At 35.9% G+C, this 24,343-nt stretch overlaps 1 protein-coding gene across 2 annotated transcripts in view; it reads left to right on the top strand.

The window, feature by feature from the left end:
* The window catches only part of CWC27 (CWC27 spliceosome associated cyclophilin), a 129,435-nt gene that overhangs the window by 63,957 nt on the left and 41,135 nt on the right, over positions 1-24,343 (top strand). For both annotated transcript variants that reach the window (XM_075079541.1, XM_075079542.1), the window contains exon 11: positions 20,363-20,460. In XM_075079541.1, the coding sequence (XP_074935642.1) occupies positions 20,363-20,460 (98 nt within the window). The remainder of the gene's footprint in view (positions 1-20,362; positions 20,461-24,343) is intronic.

The raw sequence follows: 24,343 nt of genomic DNA, 5'->3' as shown, positions 1-24,343 counted from the left end.
TCTTTTATACAGGGCACTTAAAAATATGTATAATATTTTACTAGTGAAACAATTATAGGCCTGAAGTCTATTTATTAATGTATTACTTCAGAATACCATGAATACTAACTGTTTTCCTCACCAAAATTATAAGAGATGTGAACATCAGCCTTGCCTGGGAAGTTATAATTTTAAGGATGTGATGGAGGTGATGGAGTAAATAGTAACTCATTTAAGAGTATGTTTTGGAAGGCATTTATATAGACTATTAATCAGCTACTTGCAGAGTACTAGACCTACAGATATGTATTACTCTTTTGTTACTTGTTTCATCTTCCAGTGGAATAACAACCCAAAATGGTAAATTGTGAAACTTCTCCTTTATTCACTGGAAGTATTAATTGCTTTATAACCTTATGAAAATAGCTGTCTAGCTTTTCGTTTAAAAGTGCGTTATTTATTTTTTCTTTTTTGCAAAGTACTGTACCTACTAAGGGATAAGGGAATTTCAAAAGGAGCCAGCTATCCATTGGAATTTTTTAACACATTCTGAGTACTAGTCTGTCTAAAAGTCTGTTTGGAAAGTGCATGTGCATCTTTTGGTACCTCTTGGATTTCATTTAGTTTAGAAGTACAGTTGAATATAGTCTTAACCAAGCGCATTCTGTATGTCTTGGTGTACTAAAAATGTTAAGAATTGAACTGATATGATGCAGCTACAAGAATACTTAGCTTGAGTAGCTGTAATTGACATTTTAATTTAAATTTAAGCTGTTATGCTTTATTTTGTATTTGTGATTGCCTGTGTGTATATACAATTATAACTGGTCAGGGGACACAAGGTCACTGAGGATATAAAATAGCATGTTACTTGCAGAGGTTTTAAAAGAACAAGAACAGAAAAGATTCAGGATGCTGAAAGGACAGGGGAATCAGAATATTTGAACTGGATATCAGAAATATTTTCCAAATTATGAAACATAAGGAAATTATTATTTCAGATATTTAAACTAAGAGTACCAAAAAGTGATATGTGTCTTGTAGACATGAGGAAGCAGATGAACTAAGTAACCTAGTACATCCTGCATTTTCTTCCTCCAGTTTTAAAAATCGTTTGCTACAAATTTTAAGAATCTCTTTTTAGCTGTTCCAAAAATCAGTTTAACATTTGTCATGTCGTTCTTTGCAGTGAAATTTCATCCAAGGCTGTTATGACCAAAATGTTAATTCCACAAAATTGTTTTAAGGGAACTGTGAATATAGCCACAACACTGGCTTTAATTAGGTGTGTTTGCATTGTCTGTGGGTTTCATGTTACTACTTAGTTCTTCCCATTGACTATCTGTACTTTTACCTATTTTTCCCAGATGTTTTTTCTTGCACTTTTCAAGACAGAGTTCATTTCTGCCCATTTTTTAATTTTTAATTTTTATGTCTGTTAATGCATTTCTGTTTTCTTACTGGAGATGACAATTATTTAGTATCTGCAGATTTTATTAATGTGCTGTTTACTGTCTGATTCATAATTTAGCCAAGTCAGTTCACCCATCTCTAACAGTTAGTAAAGAAACACAGAGTGATGAGCAATCTCAGCAAATTCAAAACACAGATGATCACTGAAAGGTAAGATTTGTGATAGTAAAAGCATGGGAAACTGTGCAAAAACTGAAAGAGCAAAATCAAATATATCTGAAGTAATGTGGCCGCATGGAACAAGCTTATCTCATGTGTTGCATCAATATAACTCCGGCTCAGTCATAATGTAAATGAAACACTTTCTACATGAATAGTATTTAGTCTGAGCATAAATGTAATTCAGTTTGTTGAAGTGCAACGCATCTGTATTAGAAGACACACAATGATTTTAACAAAAAAAAAAAATCCTGCTAGCAGATGGTGTCCAACAAAGACCACTATTGTTTCAGTGTGAGATGCTTCAAATGTTCTGGGCATTTAGCCCAGACAGAGCCATTTTTCCTATAGTATGTGACGAGGCAATAACAAAAAGAATGAAAATAGAGGTGTCAGTCCATATAAAAATATTTTTATAACTTAATATATCTAACAAGTCAGTGGCAATTATTAAACCAAGTTAAATTAACAAAACTGATAAGATCATTCTTTTTACATTTTCATGTCTCTCCAAACAGTTATTTGGCATTCTACCTTCTAGGAAAAATGAGTTTGGAAAGTTAAGCTACCTGCTGGTACTGTTTAAATGCCCACAGATAACATAATTCAAGCTGCCTGGTGCCTGAAAGTGAGTGTTAGGGCAATCAACAGGAACAATAAAAATCTGTTCAAACAGAAAATCCACAAATCCCAAGGATTTGGAGCCTCCCTATGGATTTTCCACAAATTTTGCTGTTTTCAGCAGAATCTAAGCTTTATTTTAAAGGTGAACTGCAAAGCTGAAAAGAAAATTGAGTTAATAAAATATGTGCTGAATCCCCTGCTCTCCTTTTGCAGCCTCCTAACTGGGGCCGCCTGCCACATATGTTTTAAGTTTTTCTTTTTAGAAAAAAAAAATATCAACAACAAGCTCTTTTAATATCATTTCATACTTACTTGTTAACTTCAAGAATAAACTTCCGTTCTCCTCAATAGTCTATTAACTCTGAAGTATTTCTTAAATCCATGAATTTGTTTTCCTCAAGTCAAATAACTGACATCCCTTAATTTAGTCTTAACCACTTTCTTTGTCTGCATTTAACTCTTCAGAATGTGAACTTTTGAGCATACAGCTGTATCTTTCCATTTATATCTGACGTATTTTTTAAGAAGAATGAGATTAAGTGTTTTTAACAAAATGCAAGGATATTACAGATATAAAATAGCTTTAGGTAAAATTTTGGTACAGGTAGCTTGAATGAGGAGTGGCATTTGATTTTAGTTTTAAAACATCAAAGTATTTTTAGTTTTAAAAAGTCAAAATCAGATGAACGCTCACAACTGTTGTGAGAATTTGATTTATGGTAACTTAAGAGCCATGAGAGAGTTTTATATAAAACATTTCAGCTGGCATTCCTTATTTGAGAATATTTAGTGGTAATCATTAGTAGTTCAGTGAAAACAGGAATAAGATTTTACTGACTAATCAACAAGTGAAAACCACATGCCAAAATGCTGCTAGTGATAGAAGTAACTAATACCCATTAGTAGCTATGAATTTTTAAGTAAAAAAACTCTAAATTACTGTACATGTATTATTTTTCATTTTATTATGCATGCATTTTGTGATAGAAAGAAGAAATCCTATTAATGACGCTTGCTCTTTTTTTTTAATATAAGGGAAAAGTAGTGTTGAAGACTATGGGACCCATTCTCTGTGTTACAGGGCCCTTTGTTAGCAGTGAAAAACAGGTGCAATGTAAAAACTAAAACAAAGATGCACCCTAGTAAAAAGAAGATTGGCAAATTTTTTTAATTTTATATTGTTCCAGTAAGACTACTTCTTGCTGTGATCTCTTTATGTTTTTCTTTATAGTATTCTTTTTCTTCATTGATCTTGGCTGGCAATAGATTTTCTTTGCCAGGAATTTTGGTAAGAAAATGAAACTTCTAAAAAGGAAAGGGCATCCTTTGTTTTCTGAGTGCAGATATCGTCATTATTTCAACTGTGTGACTTCTTAAGCACTGAATTTTATTGGTTTACTGGTAGACTTTAATATTTTTATTTGATTAAATAGATGCAAATTCAAAGCAACTTAGAGATAGCATATAGTTTGATGCTGAGAGCTTTTTGGACAAAAAGACACCCATCAACTCTGAGAATTTCTCACAAAACGAAGTTCACCCTTAATGTTACATATTTAATTAAAAACACAGTTGAAAGCATTGTTTATGATGTCATGTGCCTATTGTGTTCCTCAGGTAGGGATGCACTAGTCCAGTTACTAACTTTTTGTTTCTTAACCCAAATGAGCACTGTCTTCAGCAGGTCATAGAAATATTTCATTAGTGTTACAGCTAAACTGGTTTTCTTCTCTGTTTAATGCAACTTGTCTGTACTAAGAATAATTCGCATTACTTTATAGAGTATAAAACATATTAAAATGTTGGTAGAGTATGAGTGTTATGTAGGACGTTGGTGGTGTATGATGTATGTTATGCAGTATATTTAAGCAATAGTAAAGCAGTTGCATTATTCAGATGATCTTTCTTAATCAAGTACTATGTGTACAAATTATAAAGTATTACTGTACTTACATAATAAAATGTTAATGTTTGACACATAAGTGCCCTCTATAGCACTGATCAAATTAATGTTAGTGGTGGCATTGCTACAAGAACTGTTCTTGTGATACTAAATGTTAAAATATTACATATGTCAGCTTAACTATAAAATATAGGAACTGTTTTGTAATAAATTGGACTAGTAAGGACAAAAATTTAATTGACTAAAACCTAAAAAGATTAAAATTGCAGGACTGTGTTGACTGAAGCAGTTGTACGTGGGATAAAAGTGCATGTCAACTTGCACCTGTCTTACAAATGATGAAATATAAGCTTACTTTGCTTGCATGCTTACAGTTAATTGTTTGGAATTGTTTTGGCCTCAACATTTTAAGTTTATGTAATACACAATTAATAGTCTTGCCAATTTTTTTTAGCATTTTATTTCATTTTGAGATACAGCTATAATAAATTAAACTGTACTTTGAATATCACAGTGGAATTACTTACATGTAAAGCAAAGTACAAAAGTGCAGGCTTGGAGACTGTACTTAGAAATAATTAACGTCATTAATTATGCCAATCTGTTAGCTCTGTGTTATGGCTACTATAATAAAAAATAATGTTGAGCATCATGGAATAGATCTGATACAAATAATACTAATTTTTAGTCAACTAGCTGCTTTGCTTTTTAAACCAGAATAAATATTTTCAATTACATCTGGAGGTGAGATGATAATCTGAAGTGGACTTCTATTACATCATATGATTCAGGTCCAGTTTGAGATCTATTGCAAAAATAAAATATCTTTGCTATTTGATTTTAATTTCTGAGACTCGCTTTAGCTCAATTTAAAAATATTTTTTATTCAGGCTAAAGAGGTCTCAAAGTGTTTTTTCTGGCTCACATACAGTCCGTGCTTAATTGATGTACAGATGTGGGATAATAATTTAAGAGGCATTTTGGAGCCATTCTTTCTTCATATAAGAAGGGAATGGGTAAAGGGAAGAGATTACAGATGGAGCTACTTCATAAGAATGTGAAATCCATCTGGGGTAAGGAGCAGATCAGCTCAAATATTCTGCTGTAAAGTAACCTTGAGCTCAGATTGTGCGTCTATAACTCTGAATCAATGGACCTTACTTTTTTTTCTTCAGACTTCACTGGTATTAATAGTTGCTGTAGGAACTATCGCTTTAATGTGCTGAATGCTTTTTTAGTACTCTTACTGTGAAGCTAATATGTTGACAATTTTTGTGAGTAATTTTATAGTTGAAATTAAAAAGTGAGATGCACAGAATATACTAGACACACTGAAATCCATCCTTGATCTCTCTGTGGGGAAGCTGGGGGAGTTTTTCTGACTGTGCATTCATCAGTATAGTTAATTCTGTAGTCTTCAGGCATTTGCTGGATAACTACATCAGCTGTGGTGTGACGGTCATGTGTTACCTGTTCAATATGGAAGAAGTTCACACAGGTCCTAAATACTGAGTTGGGCTTTGTTTACATTTCAAAACCCATCTAATGATTATTAAACTCCTTCCTTATTTAACCATTCATGCACTACACAAAACCCAGAAACTTTCTTTTTGCTTTATCTTTACATATCTCACAGTTGTTGCTTTCAAAGTGGTAACAAGTTTTCCAGTTACATAAAAAGGGATGATCTTTCTTAGAGCTGTGAAAAAGCTTGCCTGCCCTCTGTTCAAAACCAGAAAATGACAGATCACTTCCTCTGAGGAATATTTTTCATAAGAGATACTTCATCTAAAAATCAAGCAAAAAAACATATATTTGTGCAACTTTAGACATGGACCTCTCCAGTATGGAAAATATCACTCCACACTTATGTACTGCAAAGTCAAAGTAATAAATGTCAGGTTTTTTAGAAGTCACGATTGATTTAAGTACAGACTATGCTGGTTTAGATCAAAGATCCATTTAGCCAAATATTCTGTCTCTGACAGTGGTCAGAAGCAGGGTAGTTCTGAGATACTGCTGGGGAACTTGTCCTGCTTCCAACCATCTCAAGTTTAAGGCTTATTTAGTCAGAAAGTTCATTTGGCCTGTTGTGTTTAATGCTCTTTGGTGTATTTTTCTTCTTCTGTGAATAGATCTAGCTGCTTTGAACCTGTTCATGCTTTTGATCTGTATGATGTCTGTGGCAATACATTCCTCAATTTAATTACTTATTTTAAATCTGCTGTGTTGCAGTTTCATTTTATACCTGCAAGTCCTTACCTTACGAAAAAATAGTGGGTAACATCTGAGCTTACATTCTGTTGAAGACATTTTGTTCGGATATGATTTGCAGGCTTATTCTGTTCTCTATTTATGTTCAACTTCACCTTCCATATGAAATGTCCATATCCAGCATCTCTAATCGCATCCTGCCTCTAATGTCTGCATTGTGAATCATGAACAAACTTTGGAAGTGGTGAGACATGAGGGATCTGTTCTTTCACTGGACAGCCAGAGGGAGTTGATGGCCCATTCTCACTGAAAGCCCACTTGAAAGTGGTCTGCTCCTTTTGTCATCGTATTTAGATAGAGGGTATCATAAAAATAAGGGAAGCAATTCTTAACCACCTCTTAACCACTCCTGTGTTCTGATACAGAAGCAGTTGTAGACTGAGCTGTGGTGCTTGACTGGTGAGTGAGCTACACTGTTTTTCCAGAGATAGAGAATGCCCAAAATATTACTTGGCTTACTGTAAATGCATTGTACAGTGCATCCCTGAAGATCGATTCCCTGAAGTGCTGTATTCACTGTGTATGCCTGTGTTTTCTGCCTTAAACAGGAAAAGGGAAACAAGGAGCAGGATGCTGCTACCAGAGCATCTCATCCAGCCCCTACCTAGCACTCTCTGTCTCCAGGAGCCCCTCATACCTGGACAAGAAATGTGATGTAAGCCAGAGAAATTGTTTTGACAGTGGAAACCTGGCTTTTGACTTTCCCAGAGTGTCCTACATCCCTCCCCTGTCGCATCATATACATGTGGTCCCTTCATGTGACAAAAGAGGGCTTGGGAAAGGCAGTGCTCCAGCTAGGTTTTTTTCTTGCTGCCAGAAAAATTCTTTGCAGCCTGCTCTCTCTTGTCTGGATCAGAGGAGCCCCTAGAAGAAGGGGCAGCCAGGAAGGATCCTCAGGCTGGATGAATCACCCTGCTGGATCCTTTGAGGCTCAAATAGTACTATTGGAAAGAGGAGGGTTTTGTTAGCTTTGAGTGAGGCTTAGTGATTGCTTCTAGACTTGAAACATTCTGCAAATCAGTCTTTAAAGTGATGTTAAGTTGATGACATTTTTATGTATAGAAAAGCAATTATATGTAATGTTGAGGTTTTAGAAGAATTAAGTTGTTTTGTTTCTCTTTGGAGATCTGATCATTTTGAGTCTTTGGAAAAAAAGATAAATAGAATATGTAGATTGAGTAGAATGTTCAACTGGTCTTTCAGACAATTTGGCATTGATCCCGCAAACACCTAACCACACGCTTAACTTCAAGCCTTTTTTTACGTTATTAGAGCTACTAAACACTGTACTCAGAGTTCTGAGCTGTAGTTTGCAGTAGCAGAGCATTTGAATACAATTTGTTTGTTTAAAATGTGCATTATATAGACTGCAGAGCAGACTCAGTTGGGAATAATGTTGCCATTTTGTAATAGGGAAGGATGCTAAAATCTAAAAATGTCTAGGCCAGCTAACTTTATGAAATATTTTTGGCAAGATTGTCTGTTTTTGAATCTGGCTTTTTAATGTAATTACAAATAAGGAAAAGTTGACTAGTTTTATTTAAGGCTGCTTCTATGATAGAATTTACTATTTGGTATAGACAGGTGATATGGCAGGTCAGAAAAGGATACTGTACGTCTGTGGTGACTATATTTTACAGTGTCTGATAGGTTTTTATGGAAGCCATTTGGTGATCTCATCAACAACAAGTCTATTGTTCATTACTATCAGATTCAGTGTGTTTGTGATTAAATCAGCAGAATGGAGAACATGAAGGGAGTGCTGTTCACTTTGCAATCATTTCCATCTGTTATAAATTTTTATCAGATGTTGGGAAGCAGCAGGCAAAACTCAGAGCAAGTGTTTTATCCAATTTCCAAGAAACAGTGACATACAATTGGCATATCACTTAGTCTCTTAGTTTAATCTGTCCATTTAGATATTTAAAATGTCCTATGGTATACCAATATTAATACAATATATGGAAAGCTATTTCCATTGTTAGATTATTTTCTTTTGAAGGCTGTGACGCTGATAAAAATACTTTGGTGTTTAGTAATCATGAGCACTGTTGACATTTTTCATAAAATGGAGAGTCAGAGTGAGACTTGGGAGAGGAAAATCTTCATTAGGCATATACTGCTGTCCTAAGTGGTTTTGCCTCCATTGATGGTGTAGGAGTCTGCAAGTGGAATTGGCTGGCCAGTGGCCAGTACCATTTGCCTCAGTGAAGTGGGAGAGGAATGCATCAGCCTTACACATAAGGATATTTAAAATTAGGTGGTTCGAAGGAATGAAGTCTTCTATTTCTTCTGAAATTCATTTTTAGCATTAAGTGTTCTAAATACATGTTCCTGGTTTTCATGAAGATTTTTCATGGTGGGTATAATCTTTGTCATCCTTTCTGGAGTTCTGTATTACTGTGTTGTCCATTTATACATGGCATATCCAGTTTTGCTTATAGTATTCTAAATTGAGCAATATTGTCTGTCTCTTTTAGTGCCGCTGTAATACTTTTTGTATTATTCTCCTTAATAAATGTACATTTTATATTACTGTTTTCCACAACTACATAGTAGTAGAGGTCTTCATTGAGCTGTCATTAGTAAAGTTTGGAGTCTTTTCATTAATTCGTTCTGTTACTTCAGAGCTGTGTAAGGCATACCAGGGCTTTCCTCTGCAGAATCTCCTTCAATTTTTTAAGAGAACTTAATCAGAATTTCTGAGAACCTGACTGTGGCCATTTGTTCCGTTCTCCATTCTTGAGTTAAAACTATGAGAAATCACCATATTTTGTCTGGGCTTAGCTGAGCTCCTGGTTTTGGATCTTCCAGAAATGTTACCATCATGTACCTGACTCAGTTTTTTCAGATTATTTAACTTGCAGTATTAACTTGGCCATACTGAAAGGTAATTGCTTATTCTTGTCTCAGTTTGGCTAATCCTTTTCACTGTGTTCTTTGTTTTGGATCCATTTCTCACCATTTGCTTTCTCATTTTTTTAAATGCTCGTTGTGAAGGCTTTTTTGAATATCTAAAGCTGTTCATCTTGTCCACTACTCTCTTCATCTACACCTTCACCAACATATTGGAATGAACCTACTAGATTTGTAATGAGACAACATAGAGACTCACTCTTTAAGATGGTGTTTATTTATCAGTTAAAGCTACTCACCAAAAGCTGCAGTGAGGTTTACTGTGCTTTGCTTGGTCATCCGTTTTGTTCTAAAGGTATGGTGTTTGTTACTATCTGGCCATCTGATGCAATATTGTTTCTTAACGTGAGTTAGAGGAACAGCCAGTCCTGAGTTCCTTTCAGAGGGTATATTCCAGAGTTTTAAGTGAACCAACTTAATTGGTTGACACCTCTGTCTCTGGACATGTCCAAATCAGATCAGGTTCTTAGAAACTTATCTCCCTAGCATATTCTTTTGAGAAAGCTGATACAAATCAATCATTTATCTTATCAGCAATGGTTTTGTTTTACTTTATTATTTCCTTTAATCCCATGTGACCTAGAGACCTCTCCTTTCTTTTAGGTTTTCTTGTTTTAGTTAATTCAGTCATTTTAGCATTAATACCTTCACCTGTTTCCTCTTTAAAACTCATCATAGCCCTTTCTATACATCTTTCAACACGACCTTTTACAGTTTATTCTGACAGCCCTACCTTTAGGTTTACAGATACAAAATTATTTGGTTTGAATAACCTCTCAAACCTTGTTGATTAGTCACACTGTTTAATTCCTTGCCTTTCTGGTCCCTTTTTTTGTGATATTTGCATTGCATCTGATTCTTTTTTTTTTGTTCTACAGAAAGCATCCATGTTACTTCTAAAGCAGTTAGTACTTTTGTCTAAGGCATTAGAACTTGTCAGGTTCATATGGTGAAACCACTTTTCTGAATTTTCAAAATGACTTATGGATTTTTTTTTACTTCCTCCAGGATGGTAGAACAATATAAATCAATGTTCTAGATTTGAAAGTAAGAATAAATAAAGGCAACAATTAATGGTTAATAGAAAAATATGTTGAATTGGTTTGCTAAAAGACATTCTGCTAAACTAACCTGTCTTTATGTCTTTTCTGAGCAAAAGTAACCTTTTTTCTAGGCTAAATGTATATGATAAAACTTAGTCTGGATTAATTTGGAGGAAATGGTTAAAATAAGAGAGAGGGAAATATAGAACAAGAACTGTAAAAGAGGTAGGAAGTTGGTTAATTGAGAACATAGATTATGTTGAAAGAGCAGCTGCTTTGGGTCAAATTTATTAGGATAGTTCTTATTTCAGGTTTTCAGTAATATTTAAATACGATAAAAACTCCCGAGGTTTGTTAAAAGAAGCTTGTAGATAGTACAGAGTTGGAAAGTCATGTTAGTGTGATAGGAATAACTTAGGTAGGAATATCCTAACAGAAAATTGTGTGATCTCAAAAGCTTGAATGATAGAAATAGGGTGAAACTTAACAGTCATAGGATCATGGAGTAAGGAACTAAAACAAGAATTCATACTGCAAGCCATCATGCAGAAGTGACACAGGAGGAAGAAAACCTCTTAATTACAACAGCTGGGAATGACCAACGTGGTATGCTATTACAAAAAAAGAAAAAAGGCAAATGCATTTCTGTCAAGTGTTAAGCTAGGCATTTGCAATCCAGATAGATATACCATTGATCTGGATGAGAGAAGCTGGCAGTCTCCTCCATTTTTTGTTTATTTGTTTTAGTTTAACAGTGTTGCCTATCTTACATCAGCCAAAGTTAGGTTCTTCTCTTACATTGGGAAAATTTAGGTTCTCCTAACTGTTCCAGAATCTGCTGTGAACATAGAAGTACAGATAGTGCATAAAATCAGCCGTAAGCTAAAGCTGTGATATATGCTTCTATACATGCCCTAATGCATACATCTGCAGTTTCTGGCAGTGTAACTGGTGGCTGAACAATGTAAGCGAAGAAGGTTTGTAAGGAAAGCTAATACCTTTTATTAAGCAAACTGTGGAAGAAAAATAAACTAGCTGAAGAAGAGCTCATGTGCCCTGAAATCTGTGGGTTTTTTTTCACTCTCCATCTGTCTTAGTTGCCATAATGAAATATATTGCTTCTCCCTTTATATCTTTCTTCTTGTTGCACGAGTTTATACTTCATGCTCAGTCTGTGGGCCCTGCTGTTTTGCTAAGCTTCTTCCAGCAGAGTGAAATGGTAACATTCTTCCATCAGGCTCAGCCTTTGAAAATTCATTGCGTAGTACTGAGACTGCTGACATACAGTATAGTCCAGTATGCATAATTACATCAAAATAGAGTGCCAATTATCTGATGCTTTAATTATGTGATCTGCTTACTTACACTCGAGTTTATGGAAATGGAATGACAGTAATGGTTGTCCATGTAGTCTTTAATAAACATGCCAGTCTTATTTGATTTCAGCATCGAAATCATTCAGTAGTCCTAGATAAAATATATAAATACTGGCAATTCAACCATAAAGTCTTTCAGTGCAGAGGTTTCTTAAACAAGGAGTTACAGTACTAGTAATATAACTGTAATATACCAAGTACTGTCAAAGTCAAAAACAGCATTAACTGTTAGCATTAGCATTAGCACAGCTGTCCATACAGGGCCCAGGAGCTATATTAAAATATTTAATTTACAAGTTTCTAATGTCAAGACCTGCTGAATATGTCTTCCACCATTTTTATATCATAATTTTATTTGACATACCACTGTGTTGTACCATTTGCAGAAGATAGACAGACGTATGTCTGACTCCTACAGCAAAACCAGACTGCGAAAAAGACGCAGTGCATATTCCAAACCCATGATTTTTGTTCTCATTTTTACAGTTGTAAAGTTCTTGCAGTGCCAGAGATGAACAGTAATGTAATGCAGACACAGATAAGACTCTTGAACCCTAGAAGAGTCTTAGATCTATATGCCAAATGGGGGAATTTGCTATCCATTCCAAAAATTGTATGTTCTGCAGGTAGCCCAGGGACAGAAGGGGGAATATCAGAAAAGGCTTCAAAACTGAATTGCAGAGCAGACATTTCCCTTGATTCTTTCACACATTCTGCAAATCAGTTAGTTGTACAAACATGACTATTATATTGTTTTGTTTTATCATTAGAGTCCTCTATTTGGAAATACTATTCATATTTTAACTTAGAATTGGAATTCTCAGACCGAATATTATGCATTTTTCAAGAGTATCTAGCAGAAACCAAAAACTATCACCTGAATAGGGATTCTTCCTCATTGTCTCTGATATTATTAAGGTGTCCACTTGTCAGTTCTAGAATGACCTTTCTGTATAAATCATAGGTGCTAGTGATAATGGTAATACTAATGATAATAGACATTGAAAATTATCATTAATAAATTTAAGAATATGGAATGTGCTTTTTATGGAATTAATACATTTGTGAAAAGAAATGTGACTACCTGTAATAGGAAGGGATTGAATCCATGACTTTTTTCAAGGCTATTGGCTTACATCATGAAGGGATACTACTATACTACAGCTTGATTTTCATTTAGTGTATCTAAACTAAATTAGAATCTGCTATTCTCTATGAAATTAACATAAGCAGTGTTAAAGTACTTCAGTATTCATTTTATTTTATTAAGATGTTGAAGGATGCTGCTCATAGAAAAATTAAGCTTATGTAACAATCTTGACATGCTTCTATTTATAACATTTTGAAATTACTTTGTAAAATGAATGAGAGTATATCTTTTTTTTCCTCTTGTTCTGATGTATTTACTTTGAACAACACTTACTAAATATTGTTACCATTTAAGGATAGCGAGTTAGTAATTTTCCTCTGATGCTGCTGAATGAGAAGACAGCAAAAGCAAATCAAAGGAAATGACTTTTTTTAAAAATAAAAACAATATTACTATAATACCATAAAAAGAGGAATGGAAATAACATACCATGCCATCATAGCCATTAATGTAATACTCATTATTACAGAGAACAGCACGTCCCTGGATTAATTCTCATCTCAACTACAGCATACCTTTTAGAAAAACACCAGGTCCAGTGGTGCAGAATACACCAGTTGTCTAGTCACTGAATAGTTCCTCCATTATAAATTCACATTTATCTGAGTGAATCCTCTGACTGTGAGGCTACCTGTATAGTTTTGGCACCACCTATGTACTTTAAATTTGAAAGAATGTGGCCTTGTTTAATGTTATTTGTACCAGGATCAGTGAATGACTGTGTGGTACGGTAACCTTAAGCAGTTTGGATCCTTGCAGGGGCTTAGGTGGAGTTTAGATGAGGAGTGGTGAGTACTCTGAATTGTAATGAAGTTTAGACTAGAGTTGGGATAAATTTGGAAATGCATAGAAGGCAAAGTTTTTGGGCACTTTGTGATCAAAATATAGGCATCAAATTATTTTTAGCATCTACTGAGCTTTGTCATCACTGGATGGGGAATATCTAAAATACAGTTTTGAATACACAAAGCCACCTTTTCCCTTAATCACAGTTGGCTAAGTTACTGTGCCTCTCTAGGTCTTATTTGTGTCTGTGTATCATATATATTTTATTGGTAACAGGTTTTATATGCTTAAATACAGCCAGTTATGGTTTATATACATGTGTGCATGAGCATACAAGTACAGAGATATATGTATATGGAGGGAAAGGGGTGGTGTTTTGTTTGTGCATAGCAAGTATAATCATATAGTCACTTACACCAAAGTCACGATTAGTGTTTATTTCTGCAATCAATTCTCTTTTCTTCTACCAAAGTGAAGTTGAATGTAGAACTTCTTTCTGAATTAAGAAGTTACTTTGTAAATTCAGAAGACACTTAGAAGTATGCAGTTATTACTTGCAGCAAGACACCTTCAGCACATAGCACTTAGACAAGTTTATTAACTTAACGTAGAATATTTGTCTAAATTTCCAATTTATTTTATTCTTATTAACTAGGTATTAATTCCTGATTTAAAATACAGAAGAAAAAACAGATTTATTAGAAAGCTGAAGCATGGAATATACAATGTTATAAAGGTAAATGCAGAAAACCCTACTATTAGGATTAAAGTATATTGAAATATAAAGGTTTAATACTGGTACAGCTAAAAGCTAAGAGGTGAAAGATCTCCTGTAGTAAACAAGCACTACAAGTTGGTTTTGCAGGCACTTTAACCAAGCAAAAAACCAACCAAGCTTGAATCAGTAAAATGTCTATGGTACTGAAACTCCGTACCATAGCAATAATGTTATAAGTTTTTGGATCTCTGCTTGCTCACAGCATATCAGCTAAGGGTACAGTGAAGCAAATGTGTGCTTGGTCACTTGTGGGTTAGATCCTTAGTGACAGAACCAAAATAAGAGTTATGTTATTAACCTTTAGTCTTGTGTTCAAGCCATTGCTTCCCATTGCATTTCATAGGGATGGAATCTTGATTTGCTAAAGTCTGCTTTCTTTCAGATTCAGTAGGAGGATTAAGGTCAGATTGTCTGTGGAGCCTGTCCAGCTGTATGGATGTCTCTAGGCCCCTAGGGTATTCTAACTTTATATGACTTGTGACATTAATCTCTGAAACAGCCTTAGACTTGGAGTCAAGGAATTTTTGCAGCTTATGTGTTGAAACAATCAATGAAAATCTTTTAAACTTGGAATCATAAAAAATAGAGGAAGATTTTCCAGACCAATACTTCTGCATGTCTGAGGCCTGCTTTACCATGAAGTACATAAAACTGAAAATAAATCATGAAGGTACCTCTACTGCTTTGAATTTAAGAAAAGGTGCTTCTCAGTCATTAGGTGCAAGCTGAATTGTTTGAGATGCGTTGATTCACTTTGTTGCTGGCTTAGATATTAGTAGTCAAATAGTATTCATGATTGAATCATAGATTTATAGAATGGTTAGGATTGGAATGGCCATTAGAGGCCATCTAGTCCACTCCTCTGGAATGAGCAGGGACATCTTCAGCTAGATCAGGTTGCTCAGAGCCCCATCCATCCTGACCTTGAATGTTTCCAGGGATGGGGAATCTACCTCCTCTCTGGGCAACCTGTGCCAGTGTTTCACCACCCTCATCATCGTAAAAAGTTTCTTCCTTATATATGATCTGAATCTACCCTCTTTTAGTTTAAAGCCATTACCTCTTGTCCTGTCACAACAGGCCAGAAAGTCTGTCCCCGCCTTTCCTATAGTCCGCCTTTAAATATTGAAAGGCCACAATAAGGTCTCCCCAGAGCCTTCTCTTCTCCAGGCTGAACAGCCCCAACTCTCTCAGCCTGTCCTCATAGCAGAGGTGCTCCAGCCCTCAGATTGTTTTTGTGGCCTCCTCTGGACCCGCTCCAACAGGACGTCTTTCCTGTGCTGAGGGCTCCAGAGCTGGATGCAGCACTGCAGGTGGGGTCTCGCCAGAGCGGAGTAGAGGGGCAGAATCACCTTCCTCGACCTGCTGGCCACGCTGCTTTTGATGCAGCCCAGGATATGTTTGCCTTTCTGGGCTGCAAGTGCATATTGCTGGTACATCTCCAGCTTTTCATCCACCAGTATCCCCAAGTCCATTTCCACAGGGCTGCTCTCTATCCCTCCATCCCCCAGCCTGGGTCGATCCTGACGGTTGCCCCAGCCCAGGTGCAAGACCTTGCACTTGGCCATGTTGAACCTCCTGATGTTCACATGTGCCCACTTCTGGAGCTTGTCCAGGCCCTTCTGGATGGCATCCCATCCCTCAGGTGCATCAGCTGCACCGCTGAGCTTGGTGTCATCTGCAGGCTTGCTGAGGGTGCACTCGATCCCACTCTCTATGTCATTGATGAAGATATCAAACAGCACTGGTCCCAGTATGAACCCCTGGGGGGCACCACTTGTCACAGATCTCCATCTAGTCATTGAGCCGTTGACCACTACTCTCTGTGCAACATTTCATTTAATTTGTATAACTGAATTGGAAAATTAATGACAGAATGGAGCGTTAACAAAATATAAGAATTGTTCAGGGATATCCAAATTGGATGTGGAATAAAGTCACACTGGGAAGGAAACATTCTGGTTTAAAAGAAATATTAAAAAGAAAATGTGAAAAAGAAAATGGATATGGCTAAGAATGTGTCAAATCAAAATACAGATACCAACAAAAAAGGCCAAAAAAGTCAATGAAATATTGATGACATTACCATGATGCTTAAGGTAAGCAAGGAAGCATTTCTTGAACAGTTTAGATTAAAAAGGAGGGGGGAAAGGAAGGGGAAAGAAGCCCTGAGGTAGGTTATATATTAAGTCATCTGCTATCTTAAGATGGTAAAATCATTATATAGAAAATAAAAAATTATTCCACAGATATTTATATTCTGTGTGTGGAAGAGTGGAATAAAAAGTTCACATCCATTAAAAGGTAGGAAGTTGGGCAGCATCTTTTAAGATTAAGCATTTTTAGATAACAGCCCTAACTAACTTAAGTGTAAGAGCTTTTGTGAAACTGCAATGCTTTCTGGACTACTACTGTTCATTTTTAATAACAATTGGAAAACTATGAGAATTCAAAAAAATAGGACTACTATGTCAGAGTCTAATCATGGCAAAAGGTGCCATGTAGAGAAATGAAGACAGATTAGCCTTGCTTCACTCCAGAAAAAATAGACTAAAGTTGTAACTAATGCTGGTTGATGTGAATTTGAAGGTAGTAGATAACTATGTTGCCTTTTGGGGAAACTAGAGGGAAGGGATCATACAGGTTTAAAAAGGGTTGACTTTTTTGATTTATAAAATAACTTGAGTTGGTACAGTGTTTATAGTACAGGTAAAATTGTATCACACATTCGTTTAGAAGTCTTTATAAGACAAGGATAAGGTACAGACCATTACAAATAATTTGAATTGAATAACCAAAGTGGCCACAATGCAATTAAAAAAAACTTGTATTACAACTAAATACCAGGTTATACAATTGGAAATCAGAAATGCAGGTTGTAGCTGCAGGATAGTGCAACTGCTGAATGATGGAAAGAAGTGACTAAGAGGTGTTTTTAGTGTTGTGGAAAATAATGTGAGTGCTTAGTGCAATGATGACCACCTGTTCCTTGGTGAGTTGAAACTAAGGTGCCAAGTACACCGTCAGCAGAACCCTACAGGAATGCTGGAACCCATCAGTATGTCTGATTGTGAAGTCCACGTTCAAAAGGATTGTGGAAATCCTGCAGAGAGTTCTGTATTAGACAGAAATGATTAAAGCTAGGAGAACATCCTTTCCTTTAAAAAGAACTCTTTAAAAAGTATAAATTACTTAGTCTGCTACAGAGGAGCCTGAGTGTGACCAAGATAACAATGTAAAGGTGCTTGTTGATCATGCATTCAAATGTTTTACTGAAAGCTGATGCCTTCACTATGAATGGTGTCTTCAGGGTGTAACTACATTTTGGCCTGAAGTTACCCAAATTGTTGTAGCACCTAGGTCCTGGAGTTCCCATCACTTGTACCACACTGATGCAAGTCTTATGAAACCAAGTCACAGTTGAATGAGAAATTCAAAGGGATTCCTAGACTTGATATCACTAGAAATTTTCTAGATAAAACAATTTGTTTTGTTCTGAGGAAGTAATCTGAAAATTCTGAATTTACACATTTTGCTCTGAAACTGTTTGGCTAGACTTTTTTCAATTTTCTGTAGAATGAATAGTCTGATTTCACTCAATTCTGGTGTAAGTAGGAAAAATGAATAATTCTTTCGATATTTCTATTTCATTCTACTTTTAGACTTCAATGGGCAAGTTTGGGGTTTTCTTTTTTCTCATAGTGCTTCTAGGAGCTAAGTCTCCTAGAGAGTTTTGGCAATGTTACTTATAGAAAAAGAATATGATCTATAATTCTTGTCTTCGGAAACATTCAAGATGTAATTTATTCTTTGCATGCATGCATATACACACACACATACACAGAGTTACTTCTTTGCTTGAGGTTGAATACAGAACAGATGGTTGAGACAGTTATCACCATTGTGCTTGGCCCTAGAATATATAAGCCTGTTGGTAAAGTTGTTTAACAGCTGTTATCTTTCAGGATGTTCCAGCTTCAGTCAGAAAAAGATACTGAGGGTTATGTAGTTAGAAGATTGTAGTAATTATAGAAAAATAATTAGGCTAAACTACTTCAGATAAAAGGTTAAAAGCTGTTGTTTGTGTGTAAGCTAGTGCTAACCATTATTTGAAAAGTTATGGCTTTCATTTACTATAAAATGTAGTTTACTTTCAAAAGCTATAAAGAGATAAAATGACTGGTAGTAGGAAATTCAGTCCATGTTGTCTATTTTAGAAGGAATTTCTGCCAGGTGGAATCCAGCTTGGTACTTAGGCAATTTCACTGAAATGGTCTTCACAAACTGTGGAGCTTAGCACTTTTAAAAATGAGCTCATATTCTGTTTTCAAAATATGAAATTCAGGAATGAAATACTTTTGGTTTTGTATGCAACACTGGCAGTGCCATTTCAGGAAGAGAAAAAGCAGCTGCGTGTTACTTGTTTGTTTTCCATTTGTGAATTTTGACCCTGCAAAATGGTGGTAAGTAGACAGGGGAGGAGATTACACCTGATCTGGAAGTGCCTCTCTGTGTTGAGGGAGGGAGGACAGCTTCCAGGCTGTAGGAAGTGGCAAGAGGAGGAAGAAGCAGAAAGCAAGAGCAAGAGGAGAGCCTGCAGCATAGCAGCAGTCCCGAGAGAGCAGTGAGACAAGCATGGAACAGACAGAGCTATGCCTCTGTAGTGACAGAAACTTTCCAGGGACAGGTGGCAACTGCATAACTGGCTACAAACCAACAGCTAAGTTATGTGAAATTTGAGTGTAAATTTACTGCATGCAAAGACTTATGCTTCAAAGATGTAGGGGACAGATACAGACTGATTTTGTCCCTTATTTTGATCCTGCTCTACATCACCGATGTTACATTTCCCTGGTTACAAAAAGTCAGTTATTTCTAGTTCTGTCCAGTAAATTTGGATTGTGAGTATAGCCTGGCTTTCCTATCCATCAGTTCTTGTGGCTTCATCTTTAGCATACAGGCTTTTCAAATTACCTTTCTCATCAGCCTAACTGGGTAAAGTGAGCCTAGGAATAAAAAAATGAAGGAAGTGTGGAGTCTATAAGAAGCCAAACAGTTTTTCCACTGGTAACCATTAGACTGGCACAAATAGACATGAGCTGAAATTCAAGAAATCCCATTTAAATATACAAAAGAGCTTTTCTGCACTGAGGAAGTTCAGCAGTGGTTGCCTGGAGATGTTGTGGAGTCTCCATCTTTGGATATTCAAAACCAAACTGGACAATGATCTCAGCAGCCTACTCTCTTTGGCCATGCTTTGAGCAGAGGAGCTGGATTGGCTGATCTTCAGAGGTCCCTTCCAATCCATGATGCTATGAAGACAGATATTCCATTCGATATTGGCACAATGGCTTGCAAATTTAAGTTTCTTCTTTCTAGTGTTATCACCTGATTATTTTTTTGTAAAATGAAATTAATTTTCATATGTAATAGTTTATATTACATTTTTGTCACTTCACAACTACAATGCTAGTCCATCTAAGAAATCCAGGATGCTAGATTTATTCCTTCAGTAAACGGAATTCTATAATACATGTAATATTTATTTGGCACTGCCTCTGTTTCAAATTCTCTTTGAGTAGTTCTTATGATTATATATTACAATATTAAATTAAAAATACAGATGAGGGTTCTTTCTTCTATTATTCACGTCCTTGATGTATTTCTAATGGGATCTTAAAATAATTCATCTGTTATGTTCTTTTGTTGTCTCTGCTAATGAAAATATGAACTCTCTTAGGTTCTAATTGATTTTTAAGCCACGTTCTTAGCATCAGTAAGTAAGTGTATTCCCTTTGTTTATATCAGAGATTTACTGCCCATTAACTTTGATTCGGTTTCTCCTGACCGGCTTTACATTCCCAGAAGATTAAATTCTTGTAAATACTTTTCTCTTTGCAGTGAGGAGCTACGGAAAGAAGCACGACAGCTGAAACGCGAACTGCTGGAAGCAAAGCAGAAAAAAGAAGAAAGAACTTCGAAACCCAATGAAAAGGAAGGTAAGAGTATATAATAGCAGGTGTTGTGTAGATCTCCAGTTAACATTCCAGTTTAAAAGGCTTTTAGTAATTTTGTGTCATGTGGATAAATGTGGACACTATGTTATTGAAATGTAGGGTTGGTTTTTTTTCTTCCAAGAAAATTAGTTTTCCTTAAGAATGGTAGTAATGTAAGGATGCCAGTATCTAAATACATTGTACAGGTAGCATTCGTTCATTCAAACAAGGTAGTATTTATCCTTCCAAATGTTCTTTAGTTACATCTGTGTAGTTGGGTAAGCTTCTGGATTTGAAATATCATGGCACGTGATTTAATTCTTTGGTGGGGACCTACCTGTTCTGACCTCTGACTTGGAATGTCTTCTTGTCATTCCAACTTGGAAAGGTACTTAAATACAGATGGTTAACTTTGAACTCAAAACTACTGACTACAAACTTTTATACATCTTATGACGCCAGTGGAATTCAAATTCATAAAGTCAGTTCCATGTCTATTTTCCATAAACCTTAAGAAAATGTGATCTTCAGATGCCCACTTCTTTGTCAGACAAATTTTGTATTCTATTTCTTTTTAAATGTGCATAAATTGCTAAGTTTATAATACTATATAACTTGTGTGGTTTAGTGCAGGTGGATGTAACTCAATTTACTAGCTGAAGGAAAAAAAAGAGGACTGGCTTTTAAGCCATCTTGAATTGCTAGACACATTTCTGGAGTGGATTCTTGGTCCAGTTCTGAATACCATAATAAATCTGGAAGAAAATACAAAATTATTCAGAAAAATTTCCAGATGACACACAATTTAGATGAGTGATAGAAAGTATAACATCATTTTTAGAAAAACTCATGGACTCCGTTGATAACAGGTGAACTTGATCAGCAACCAGTTTGGCAAAGTAACAAGTACAGTATCTTGAACTTGTAAATGAAATCTGGCACCAAATTTTGAAAAGTAGTGGCTCTGAAAAAGTTCTAGGAGTTATGCTCAATGACTGAATGAATATTAGCTTTCATTGGCAAGATAATGAATGCTGTCACTGGCCATGTAAGAAAAGAACTGCATGTAGAAGTGTAGAAATGGTAAAGAGTAGTCCTTATGTACATATATGATAAATTATATTGAATAACTCCATGTATGGTAGTTGTAATACTATCGCTTAAACATTGTCCCTGTTCTGGTGCCAGTTAAGTCAGAGAACTAATTGCACGGTAATCTAAGTAAATCCACCTTTACAGTAACAGGCTAAAGTAATACTTGGGCAATACTCATAGTTATTACTGTGGTACAGTTTTGAAGGATACCTTTTATTCCAGAAAAGGGAGCTTATATACCAGGGTTGTTGGGTTTGGTTTTTTTTTCTTGCTTTCTTTGAAACAAATAGCAGGTATGAGATAAACCTGTTGAAAATCTGTAAGTAACAGCTAATGGTGAAATAACCTTCAATAATCCTTTTTTCCTTTCCTTTTTTGAGATTTTCCTTTCCTTTTCCTTTTTGAGATTAGTGTCAGAGCACAAGAAGGGGTCTGTTCCAGTACCTGTTGGAAAATACGTATGCCAGGAAGGAACTTATTCAACAAGTCTTGGAGTATCTAACTGAAAATTCTAAAAATAGAAGACAAAATTAGAAAGGCATTAAATGAGATGCAAATAGTGAAAAGCGAAATGATTAGTGAGAATACAGGAACAACAGACAAATGAGCAAGAAGAGGATGGTTGTCTTTGGCTAAGCAAAGAGGAAATAAGCTTGAGTTCTTGTTTTCACTCTGTCTTTAGCATAGCAGTTAACTTTTATCATATGGTTACATATGATCAGTGACATAGAAGGAAGTGTTCAGGTATAAAACAAGCAACTAGAGACTGCTTCAATAAATTAGGTGCATTAAAATCATTTGAACTTGATGGCATTCACTGAAGCATATTAGGGATTTGGTTAAAGCAGTCCCAGAGACAGTAACAAAATGTTTTAAAATAATTGTTTGTAAGCAGACTGGAAAGCAGGATTCTTGAAAGTCTGCTTGCTAGTGATCTGGAGAAATCAACATTACCTGTATTAAATTTGCAGACTAAAAAGATATATAGAATCATAGAATCATTTAGGTTGGAAAAGACCTCTAAGATCATCAAGTCCAACCATCAACCCAACACCACCATGTCTCCTAAACCATGTTCCTAAGTGCCACATCTTCACATTTCTTGAATGCCTCCAGGGATGGTGATTCCACCACCTCTCTGGGCAGCCTGTTCCAGTGCCTGACCACTCTTTCAGTAAAGAAATTTTTCCTAATATCCAACCTCCCCTGACTCAACTAGAGGGTATTTCCTCTTGTCCTATCGCTTGTTACTTAGGAGAAGAGTCCAACCCCCTCCTCGCTACAGCCTCCTTTCAGGTAGCTGTAGAGAGCAATAATGTCTCCTCCAGACTAAACAACCCCAGCTTGCTCAACCTCTCCTCATAAGACTTGTTCTCCAGACCCTTCACCAGCTTCGTTGCCCTTCTCTGGACATGCTGGACAGGGAAGGGGAAGTTGAAAGAAAAACAATAAAGAAAAATGCCAACTTATGTGCTAAGGTTGTATTTTCATATGCAAGGGCCAAGTGGCTCACTGTCTTCCCTTCCACTAGTCCACATTGGAGCTTTTACTGATCTGATTCAGTTTAACTTGGAAGAAGAGTGTTCCTTTTTTTATTTGGTAGGATGGTGTTGTGCTGGGTTGGCAGATTGAGTCAGTTCATAAAATTTAAAGTCAGGTCAGGATAAACAAAATATGTTTACCTTGGGAGATCTTGGGGAAAGAAGATTATTATAGTAAGTGGTTTGTATCTCTCACAAATTATGAGTTGCATAACCACAAGACGTTGGGTAGCACTTAGGCAGCTTAAAATCTATGAGACATAGTAAGTAGAAAGCTGAGAGCAAGTTGATAGTGACGTGGTATTGAAAAAGACTAAGTGTACTGTAAAACATCTAAAGTGGACTGACTGTAGTACACAAGACAGACTCATTTTCTATTCAGTCTGAGCAGGTCTTCAGACTGAATCCTTTGCCCAGTTTTGGCAATTGCACTTGAAAAAAAGATATGGGGCATCTTAAGGGACCACAGAGAAGAGCAACAAAGGTCTGGAAAGAATAATATTTGAAGACTGTAAGAATTGTGGCTGTTTAGTTTGGAGGAAAGATGTCTCTGTAAGAGAAGACATATTAATGATCACCAAGAATGTTAAAGGCTAACCATGGAGAGGAAATCATTCTCTGTAATTTCCAGGGAGAGGAAATCATTCTGTGTAATCCCTGTGGAGAGGACAGGAGATAATAAGCTTCAATTGCAGCTAAAGACATTTAAGTTAAATGTTAGGGAAAACTTCCTGAAGTATTGAAATAGTTGACCTACAAAGTGGAACTTTTGTATGGTGGATTAGGCATACCTTCTTATTACTGATGTAGAAAAGGTTGATCCTGCCTTTTGGGAGGAATGGGCTTAGATGTTTTTTTTCAAGATTCTGTGAAGCACAACTTAATCAAAATAGAAGTAAGATGTGACCTTGAAGCAGGTTTTGATGGGGAGGAGAAACTAAGCATCTTGTTAATGGTGATAGTAGTTAGGTAGAAGCAGTACCAAAAGCATTGTATTTAACATCACTGTGAGTCTTCGTATCAAGCAGTTAAAATAAAAGCTTGGTTGTAGGTCTGCCAAAATAATTCAGTAAGGCAATACTCTCCTTACACTTTGCTTTCTCTTCAAATAACTTATTCTGGTTATTCCTTTTTTGAGGAAGTCTTACACAAAGAAGTGTAATTCACTGTATGATCAAAGGTAGCAAAAAATTTCTGGTTATAGGGAATCTCCCATCACAAAATCCACACTCAAAGAATAAATGTAAAAA

This window comes from Phalacrocorax aristotelis, chromosome Z (assembly GCF_949628215.1).
Source record: "Phalacrocorax aristotelis chromosome Z, bGulAri2.1, whole genome shotgun sequence".
NCBI lineage: Eukaryota > Metazoa > Chordata > Aves > Suliformes > Phalacrocoracidae > Phalacrocorax > Phalacrocorax aristotelis.
Note: the sequence above shows the minus strand (reverse complement) of the source record. Positions and strands in the feature narration are given on the sequence as shown.